The sequence below is a fragment of the Tachypleus tridentatus genome, chromosome 9, assembly GCF_004210375.1.
Source record: "Tachypleus tridentatus isolate NWPU-2018 chromosome 9, ASM421037v1, whole genome shotgun sequence".
Lineage (NCBI taxonomy): Eukaryota > Metazoa > Arthropoda > Merostomata > Xiphosura > Limulidae > Tachypleus > Tachypleus tridentatus.
This window is the reverse complement of record NC_134833.1, coordinates 152,566,131-152,577,318: the sequence shown is the minus strand read 5'-3', so window position 1 is coordinate 152,577,318 and position 11,188 is coordinate 152,566,131. Positions and strand designations below refer to the sequence as shown.

Below are 11,188 nucleotides of genomic sequence, written 5' to 3'. Positions count from 1 at the left end.
TTGAAAAAAGAAAACCCTTTTATTTATCGATGAACATACATATTTATAAGAACAAGGTCTATCATTTATCGATGAACTTACATATTTATAAGAACAAGGTCTATTATTTATCGATGAACATACATATTTATAAGAACAAGGTCTATCATTTATCGATGAACATACATATTTATAAGAACAAGGTCTATTATTTATCGATGAACATACATATCTATAAGAACAAGATCTATCATTTATCGATGAACATACATATTTATAAGAACAAGGTCTATCATTTATCGATGAACATACATATCTATAAGAACAAAATCTATCATTTATCGATAAACATACATATTTATAAGAACAAGGTCTATCATTTATCGATGAACATACATATTTATAAGAACAAGGTCTATCATTTATCGATGAACATACATATTTATAAGAACAAGGTCTATCATTTATCGATGAACATACATATTTATAAGAACAAGGTCTATTATTTATCGATGAACATACATATCTATAAGAACAAGGTCTATCATTTATCGATGAACATACATATTTATAAGAACAAGGTCTATCATTTATCGATGAACATACATATCTATAAGAACAAAATCTATCATTTATCGATAAACATACATATTTATAAGAACAAGGTCTATCATTTATCGATAAACATACATGTTTATATGAAGAAGGTATATCCCTTACTAACCAAAACATATATAGCGAGGAGATAGAGAGATACTTCGTTAATCATTTAAAAATATACATCTTTTGAAAGTTTCGCTTATCGATCAAAAATATATATCTTTATAAACGGAAGTGATTTCCCGTTACATCAACCTAAAGATAAATGTTGGCATTTCACTGAATTTCAAGTTAAAGAAATAAAGTTCTGTCAGTGAATCCACCCATGAATATGTTTTCTTACGTAACAACAACAAAAATAATCCTAAAATAAAAACTAATGTGTAGGGGGCATAGTTAAATAAGTGGTTTTTCATAATCTACCTAGCATGACCTGCACGTCTGCTACATTCTAGCCTTTAAAAGCTGTCACTCAAATACAGCTACAGCAATGATCAGGAAGAGACGTTCAAATAGTTACGACGTAACACTTCATGAATGTCACATTCCGTTTCAGGTCCGACTTGACACAGCCGCAGGTCCAAAGTCAATAAAGTTTTGTTTTGTTGAACTCCAATTTTTAATTCTTCACCGCCGTCCTGGTTATATAAATGTATATTATTTATTTATATATAAACACAGTGAGGGGGAAATGTTATATTTACATTATATCATACAATCCATAAAGTTTGTCTATGAATTTCGCGCGAAGCTACGCGAAGGCTATCTGCACTAGCTGCCCCTAATTTAGCAGTGAAAGGAAGCTACACATCAGTATCAAACACCAACTTTTGGGCCACTGTTTTACCAACATACAGTGAGATTGACAGTTACCTTATAACGCTCCTACAGCTGAAAGGACGAGCATGCTTGAAGAAACGATGGTAAGAGCAGAGGACCCTGACCACCTGGCGAGGCCGGACACAACCACAAAGAAACAATTAGTATAAACAGTAAAAGTAAATTTCATTCTAAACTAGATGAAACCATTTCATGAATTTGAAACGTAAAGCGGTTTTTTGTGGCATCATACGTAATTTAACTATCCCTAAATTATAAAGCATACCTAGAGAGTGAAATACGATTATTTCCTTTCGCAAAAGTAAATAAAATATGTAACTTAAAAAACCTTATTAACGTTTCACGTAAGTAAAACACGATTAAAACTCATTGTGAAAAATCCAACTACCTTTAATATCCAAGACGTTCTACCAAAAAGCTGTAACCTTTAATATCAAACACATTCTACCAGAAAGCTATAACCTTTAATATCAAACATATTCTACCAGAAAGCTATAACCTTTAATATCAAACACATTCTACCAGAAAGCTGTAACCTTTAATATCAAACATATTCTACCAGAAAGCTGTAACCTTTAATATCAAACACATTCTACCAGAAAGCTATAACCTTTAATATCAAACACACTATATCAGGAAGCTGCAACTATGAATATCAAACACACTATATCAGGAAGCTATAACCTTTAATATCAAACACATTTTACCAGAAAGCTGTAATCTTTAATATCAAACACATTCTACCAGAAAGCTATAACCTTTAATATCAAACACATTTTACCAGAAAGCTGTAACCTTTAATATCAAACACATTTTACCAGAAAGCTATAACCTTTAATATCAAACACATTCTACCAGAAAGCTGTAATCTTTAATATCAAACACATTTTACCAGAAAGCTATAACCTTTAATATCAAACACATTTTACCAGAAAGCTGTAACCTTTAATATCAAACACAATTTACCAGAAAGCTGTAACCTTTAATATCAAACACATTTTACCAGAAAGCTGTAACCTTTAATATCAAACACATTTTACCAGAAAGCTATAACCTTTAATATCAAACACATTCTACCAGAAAGCTGTAACCTTTAATATAAACACATTCTACCAGAAAGCTATAATCTTTAGTATCAAACACATTCTACCAGAAAGCTATAACCTTTAATATCAAACACATTTTACCAGAAAGCTGTAACCTTTAATATCAAACACATTTTACCAGAAAGCTGTAACCTTTAATATCAAACACATTTTACCAGAAAGCTATAACCTTTAATATCAAACACATTTTACCAGAAAGCTATAACCTTTAATATCAAACACATTCTACCAGAAAGCTGTAACCTTTAATATCAAACACATTCTACCAGAAAGCTATAACCTTTAATATCAAACACATTCTACCAGAAAGCTATAACCTTTAATATAAACACATTCTACCAGAAAGCTATAACCTTTAATATCAAACACATTCTACCAGAAAGCTATAATCTTTAGTATCAAACACATTCTATCAGGAAGCTGTAACCTTTAATATCAAACACATTTTACCAGAAAGCTGTAACCTTTAATATCAAACACATTCTATCAGGAAGCTGTAACCTTTAATATCAAACACATTTTACCAGAAAGCTATAACCTTTAATATCAAACACATTTTACCAGAAAGCTATAACCTTTAATATCAAACACATTCTACCAGAAAGCTATAATCTTTAGTATCAAACACATTCTACCAGAAAGCTATAACCTTTAATATCAAACACATTTTACCAGAAAGATATAACCTTTAATATCAAACACATTTTACCAGAAAGCTATAACCTTTAATATCAAACACACTATATCAGGAAGCTATAACCTTTAATATCAAACACATTCTACCAGAAAGCTATAATCTTTAGTATCAAACACATTCTACCAGAAAGCTATAACCTTTAATATCAAACACATTTTACCAGAAAGATATAACCTTTAATATCAAACACATTTTACCAGAAAGCTGTAACCTTTAATATCAAACACATTTTACCAGAAAGCTGTAACCTTTAATATCAAACACATTCTACCAGAAAGCTGTAACCTTTAATATCAAACACATTATATCAGAAAGCTGTACCCTTCAATATAATACACATTTTATCAGGAAGCTGTAACCTTTAATATAAAACACATTCTATCAGGAAGCTGTAACCTTGAATATAAAACACATTCTATCAGGAAGCTGTAACCTTGAATATAAAACATTCTATCAGGAAGCTGTAACCTTGAATATAAAACACATTCCATCAGGAAGCTGTAACCTTGAATATAAAACGTTCTATCAGGAAGCTGTAACCTTGAATACAAACACATTCTATCAGGAAGCTGTAACCTTGAATATAAAACACATTCTATCAGGAAGCTGTAACCTTGAATACAAACACATTCTATCAGGAATCTATAACCTTTAATATCAAACACACTATATCAGGAAGCTATAACCTTTAATATCAAACACATTTTACCAGAAAGCTGTAACCTTTAATATCAAACACATTCTACCAGAAAGCTATAACCTTTAATATCAAACACATTTTACCAGAAAGCTATAATATTTAGTATCAAACACATTCTACCAGAAAGCTATAACCTTTAATATCAAACACACTATATCAGGAAGCTATAACCTTTAATATCAAACACACTATATCAGGAAGCTGTAACCTTTAATATCCAACACACTATATCAGGAAGCTGTAACCTTCAATATAAACACATTCTATCAGGAAGCTGTAACCTTGAATATAAAACATTCTATCAGGAAGCTGTAACCTTGAATATAAAACACATTCTATCAGGAAGCTGTAACCTTGAATACAAACATTCTATCAGGAAGCTGTAACCTTGAATATAAAACACATTCTATCAGGAAGCTGTAACCTTGAATACAAACACATTCTATCAGGAAGCTATAACCTTTAATACAAAACACATTCTATCAGGAAGCTGTAACCTTGAATATAAAACATTCTATCAGGAAGCTGTAACCTTTAATATAAACACATTCTATCAGTTTTACTGTGGCTACAACGATCAGTAGATATTTTGTTTCAGAGCCAAAACACGTGACTACATTTAACACTCATTCATTCTTCTTGGAAATAGAATAAATAAATAAATAAATGAACTATTTATATTTAATCTCTATTAGTCCTATTTGAGAGGCTACACGAAGAATATATCGATAATAGTGTTTTTCCATATCTTATTTCTGAGACCAAATTAAGAATTTAAGTTATATTTAACTCGTGTTCGTCTTATTAGAAACAATAAATAAATTAATTGTTGTGGTATTGATTACAGACGACACTTACCTAAAATAAACACTACTAACCTCTCCAAAGTTATTGCACGATAAGTCCAAGTGTGTGAGCGTAAAATTCTGCTCCACAACTTTGCTTAGAACGGATATAGTTTTTTCACCCAATTGGTTTCCAGTAAGATTGAGTTCAGTGAGATGTGTGTTTTTCGCTAGTGTATTACAGATGGTAGCCCCGCCTTCATCTTCCAGGCGATTTAAACCAACGTTTAAGGTTTCCAACAGACAGTCTTTTAAAAGCACTGTGGCAAGATGTGCTGCTCCACGTGATCCAATGTTATTCCTAAAAATATTTAACTTACGCAAAGGACAACTACGAGTTAGCAGCTGTGCGATTGAATGTGCTCCTTCATCTTCCAAATGATTATAGGAGAGGTCCAGTTCCTTAAGGGTTGGATGGTTCTCAAGTTTAACGAGCAGATAGTTAACTTGGTTATCAGTTAATCTGTTGTCTTTAAGTTGAAGGATTCGAAGAGAATTTAGGTTTGGAAAAACGTTAGACAGATTAATGCAGTCCTCGTGCGTTAGAGAAAACATGTCCCATTCAAAATTCATACCACAGTTCCTTACACTAAACGTAAGGCTTAGTTCTTCTAAATTGAATAAGGCAGTTAGAACACCTTCCAAATTCAAGCGATTACGAGCAACCTCTTGTATCGATCGCCCCTGACTTCCAGAAGTTGTCTTGATGGCGTCTATAGGCATCAACAGTTGTGTTATTATTAATCGCTTTACATATACGCGACACCATGACAGAACTTTTGTCAAGTCAGTATACGTGTTTGAGCCGGGCAAAAAGTTTTCAATCAATTCCTGTAGATGGCGTTCGACAAACATTCTCTTCCAACATGCTCCATATTTCTCCAAGTCGCATATTTTCCACCGCGCCAGGCAACATCGTTTCCAGTAGAGCTGGTCGGGTATTACAGAAATGACAACTTCAGGGGGTAAATCAACAGGTATTTTCTTAAGAATAGTAATACGATCTTTTGGTTTTAACGTGTCCAAACAAATTGTTTTGGCTAGCTCTGAAATGAAGTTACATACTTAGGAAGATTACATGATGCAGCAAAAATGTTACAATAATTATATATAAGATATTAGCATCGAAAATGTGAAACACATATCTCTACTTATCAAATTTTTTTAACCGGTAGTTTGATACTTGGCACGGCATGACCAGGTGGGTTAAGGCGTTCGACTCGTAATCTGAGGGTCACGGGTTCGAATCCCCGTCGTCACACCAAACATGCTTGCCCTTTCAGCTGTGGGGCGTTATAATGTGACGGTCAGTCCCACTATTCGTTAGTAAAAGAGTAGCCCAAAAGTTGGCGAGGGGTGGTGATGACTAGCTGCCTTACCTCTAGTCTTACACTGCTAAATTAGGGACGGCTAGCGCAGAAAGCCCTTGAGTAGCTTTCGCGAAATTCAAAAACAAAACGAGCACTTTGATACTTTAATTTGGGGCTGTTGCATGTTTTATAGTTTTTGTCTGATGCTAAGTAGGAGAAATGTGCACTTACATCTTTCTAATTTCGAACAAAAAAAGTTGGGCCCGGCATAACTAGGTGGTTAAGGCACTCGACTGGTAATCCGCGGGTTCGGATCTCCATCAAACCAAACATGTTCGCTCTTTGAGCGGTGGGGACATTATAATGTTACAGTCAATCCCACTATTCGTTGGTAAAAGAGTAGCCCAAGTGTTGGCGGTGGGTGGTGATGACTAGTGGCCTTCCCTTTAGTCTTACAACACTAAATTAAGGACGGCTAGCGTAGATAGCCCTCGTGTAACTTTGCGCAAAATTCAAACTAAAAGATTAGCTTGTGACAGTTTGTTTAATTGAATAGTGAAATTTGACTGTTACCTTATATCACACCCAAAAGCACATTATTATAGTTTCGAACCTCGGCTCCTCTAATTCACAGCCTAGGCACATTAACTATTTCATCACGCCAGTTGTTAGACCTTCAACTATATTCCTTAAAAACTCGCCAATGTTGTAATAACATTTCGCAGTACATTTCTCTTATTATAGTGAATTTGAATTACATCTTTTCTTTGAAGATGGCTAATACCGTTTATTTCCGAAAGGTACTTCAGGCGACAAAAATTCTTTCGAAGTTTTATCTTTGATTTTCCAGGTAAAATGGTACATTTTCAAGACCCGTGAAGTACGCGTGTGGTCGCATCGACATCTGAGATGTTCTGTATAATTATATATAATTAATAGCATTTAGCTAAAACGTAATAAGTGCTGCAGAGCATACTTACAGAAAAAAGTCGTCTTAGGGTAAAGATAGACTATCACGTTTTGTCTACCATGAGGAATCGAATCTCGGATATAGGGTTGTAAGTCCATAAAATTACCACTTACCCACTTGGATGCTTATTTTTTATTTATTTGTAGTTAACTGCAAAACTATACAATTTGCCATCTATGCTCTCCCCACCACGAGTATAGAAATCTGGATTCTAGCAGATCACTTGTGTTTGTTTGCTCAGAAGTAAGAAACAGCACTACATAATGGGCTATCTGTGTTCTGCCCACCACGGGTATGAAAACCCGGTTTTTTAGCGGTGTGAGTTCACAAACATATCACTGTGCCACTGGGAGGCGACCACTTGTGGGATGAAAAATATTTAACTCGTTTCAAAGAAAGTATAATTTGATGGCAAACAAACAAATGTATTTTTTAAATAAAATAGTATTTGATCTAATATCTCATCAACTATGACAAATTAGATAATTATCACCAAATAATATAACATTGAGTGAGTGAACAAAACTATGTAAATTCAAAAGACGCGTTACTAGTTCAGTACTGGACCCTTTTTCCACATATCAAACTTAAAGGCACTTCTTAGCATTAAAGAAACACGCGAGATAGATTGTTTGTTTGTTTTTGAATTTTGCGCAAAGCTACACGAGGGTTATCTGCGCTAGCCGTCCGTAATTTAGCAGTGTAAGGTTAGAGGGAAGGCTGCTAGTCATCATCTCCCACCGCCAACTCTTGGACTACTCTTTTACCAAAGAATAGTGGGATTGATCGTCACATTGTAACGCCCCCACTGCTGAAAGGGCATGTTTGGTGCGATGGGGATTCGAACCCGCGACCCTCGAATTACGAGTCGAACACCTTAACCCACCTGGCCATGCCAGGCCACGCGAGATAGAAAATCTCAATTTTGATGGAATTTCTTCTTTGTTTTTCTTCTCAACGAAACTACAGAAAATGTATTTGATAGAAAACGTGTGTAATATTTATGGACCTTTATAAACCTTGGTACACTAATAGATCTTTACAACGTACAATTATGTGTAAAATTTGATCTAAATATAAGCCACATGTGCAAAGTTATTGGACAAAAATCCCTTAGTTTGGGCCAAAATTTTTGCGTACACGTACGCAAAGAGTCACGTGAGCTATCAGTCTAAACTTTTTACCACAGCTTCACCTGAGAATAAAAGTGCACAGTTTTTAGATTTTTTGTCAAACGTAAAACTATATTGTGAAAACACGTAAAGATACAGAAGTATTGTTTAGCCAAAGCAAACTTGATTAGTAGTTTCTAGCTCAAGTTTTCAAAAGAATCACACGTTTGAACATTTATTATTCATTATTAACTTTGAAGCACATATTTGATAAATCTTATGAAATTCTCCCAATTAAAAAAACGTTTAGCATCACTTAATATTAGCTTAATTTTTTTACAGCACATTTTCACACCTAAGGTTTTATTCATTATATACCATGTCTTCTTTTTAATACATACCAACAATTCACGGCAAGTAAGAAAGTGACACTCGATAGCAGCCAATATTAGTTTTAGAGTCACAACCGTCTAATTCTGAACAGACCTATTATTTAGAGAGCTAACCAGATTCTTTGATATACGTGGTGATAGTTTAAGTAGTGTTAATAACTTCCCTTATAGTGACGTCAATGAATTTAGGTTAACAGTTTCTTATCATCACCCCCATGTACTCGGTACGACTTTATCAAGCATCAGTGTTTTCTCTAACTGATCGTCCCTAATTTAGTAGTCAAAGACTAACGAGAAGGCAGTTAGTTATCACCACTCTTTTACCAACGAATAGTGCGATTGACCATCACATTATAACTCGCTCACGTCTGAAAGAGCGAGCATGTTTGGTTTAACAGGGATTTGAATCAGTGTCGAGCGCTCCATAACCACTTGGCTATAGAGGGAGCCAAAATTCTCGCTGACATTTTAAAGTTTAAGGATTATACTTATTTTTTCTTTCACTTTTCGTACCTTTTTCAAATTTCCTAACATTTCAAGATTATTGGCCAACCCCTAATTATACGCCAAAAATTGTGAGGGAGTTAGTGACTTTAGTTTGATTTAACTTTATTTTTCTGACAACAATAAAGAAAAGGTGAAAGTTTATAGATAAACTCTAAAAGAAACTGCTATCTATACTTACCGATAAAGTTTTCAGTAATTTTCTCAAGACTAAGGCTAACTAAACACGGGATATTTGGAATAGCCCAGTTGGGGTTTTCTGGATATGTTCTACGAAAATAATTAACAGCTACTTTTAATGGCGTAATATCTGAAGAAGCAGTGGTTATTTCTTCCAGCTTCGATGGTGGTAGTTCGGTGGTAGAATGCTATAAACATAGGTATCTATTACAACTGTGAAGAACCAGTACACGTCAATTTGAATGACAACCTGTGGTCTTGTTGTCTCGTCAGAAAGAGATCATTTAGGAAAGAAGACATTTCTGAATTATTGGCATTGTTTTATTATCCCTATTCTTCATATCTTAATGACAATCCAAATATCTATGAGAGCAAATAATGGTTTCATTACGTCTTAAATGATACAGATTGTAGTTAGCATTGGCTGATATGGACAGGAGCCACTGAAGTGTGACGTATCTTCTAAACCACGACTTGACAAAAGTATTTTGTGTGTTTGTCTAGCTTAGAACTGATGATTCACTAGACTGATTGTCACCAAACTTGGTGTGTATCCTTAGGATCCCAAAAAGGGGACAGAGTGAAGTCGACGTTCAGATTTGACCCCTACGCCATTACTTGTGGACCCTATGACATTTTTGCTCGTTTAAAGGTCACAACAGCTAAAAAGCTTTATTTTTTTTAACACATCATAAAGTAAGTTACTTAGTTTCATTGCGAAAGAAAAATTGCACGTCTGCTAGCATTGCAATTAAATCTATCATTCTTGTTTTCTTCACATCAAAAATGAGGTAATGTATAGTCCAAAATGAAAAGCATTAATACACATCAGATAACAAAGTCCACGCTATGTCCACCTGAAACAAATACAAAAAATAAACAAAATAACAAATACTAGTTAACTTATTGCTTAATGTGATCCAATATTTTCAGTTTTGACACACACATATATATGCTAGTTATACTAAAGTTACAATTTATTGAAGCTTTGTCTTTAGACAAAACGTTCGAAATAAGACCTTAGTTTTATAGCTCAAAATAATTATGTTATTTGTGTAAAAGATATTCTAATTTAACAGTTAATTTCGTCATATTATCAATCATTTTCATAATTATAGTCTTAATTTAGACAAAGCTAGAATTCATTGGTATATCTAAATTAGGCCTAGCAGGAACAACTGAAAACGAAATACAACACATCATTATCAATCATGCAATAATAAAACTCTTGCTTACATACATGATACTGGAAAAACGTTTTTATTACGCGATGCGCAACCCCAACTTCGCGAAATTTTTATACTGCGTGCATGTAGTTTTGCAATAGGGGTTATGATTTTTCCGTTTCGCCTTCGTTCCTTGTAACGGAAAATGTTATTTTTCTCCATTTTCAGGGTACGGATATGACATCATGAATATTTCACATGCAAATCTAATGCACTGCCGCCACGAGTAATTACGTAGCTAGTTTGTATAATATTGTTGGTATTTAATACTCACTATAGACATCTCAAAGTCTCGTTCGATCAGTAGTACTGGATAACGATCGCACCAGTGATTGAAACATCATACTTGTTCTGAAAACTAATCTTAAAAGCTGTAAATTGTAATCAAATATATGTATCTCAGTTTAATGTTTCTGAAATGTATCTGTTGTTTACATTTGTATTTAAGTTATTCAATGTTGTAAAAAATGACAATAATTTTGGTAAACCATATCACGCTCTCTGTTTAAGCCTAATCCTTCCCGTCAAATGTACGTGTTCCACCATGATTAACACTAGTACTACTACAACCAATAAGTTCTAACTTTGTCTAATATGAGACTATAAAAATGTTTGATAGTAAGTCGAGATTAATAACTGCTTAATTGGAATACTTTTTACACAAATAGCACAATTATTCTAAATTATTAAACTAAACTCTTATTGCTTATAGTGTAAGTATTAACCG

At 33.8% G+C, this 11,188-nt stretch overlaps 1 protein-coding gene across 1 annotated transcript in view; it reads right to left on the bottom strand.

Annotated features, from left to right (window-relative positions):
• Positions 1–647: 647 nt before the first annotated feature.
• LOC143227528 (dynein regulatory complex subunit 5-like) overlaps positions 648–11,188 on the bottom strand; it is a 68,159-nt gene continuing 57,618 nt past the window's right edge. Inside the window, exons 3-5 of the mRNA XM_076458969.1 lie at positions 9,237–9,423; positions 4,801–5,813; positions 648–1,217 (exon numbers count right to left, since the gene is read on the bottom strand). Coding sequence (XP_076315084.1) covers positions 1,074–1,217; positions 4,801–5,813; positions 9,237–9,423 — 1,344 coding nt within the window. The 3' untranslated portion in view covers positions 648–1,073. The remainder of the gene's footprint in view (positions 1,218–4,800; positions 5,814–9,236; positions 9,424–11,188) is intronic.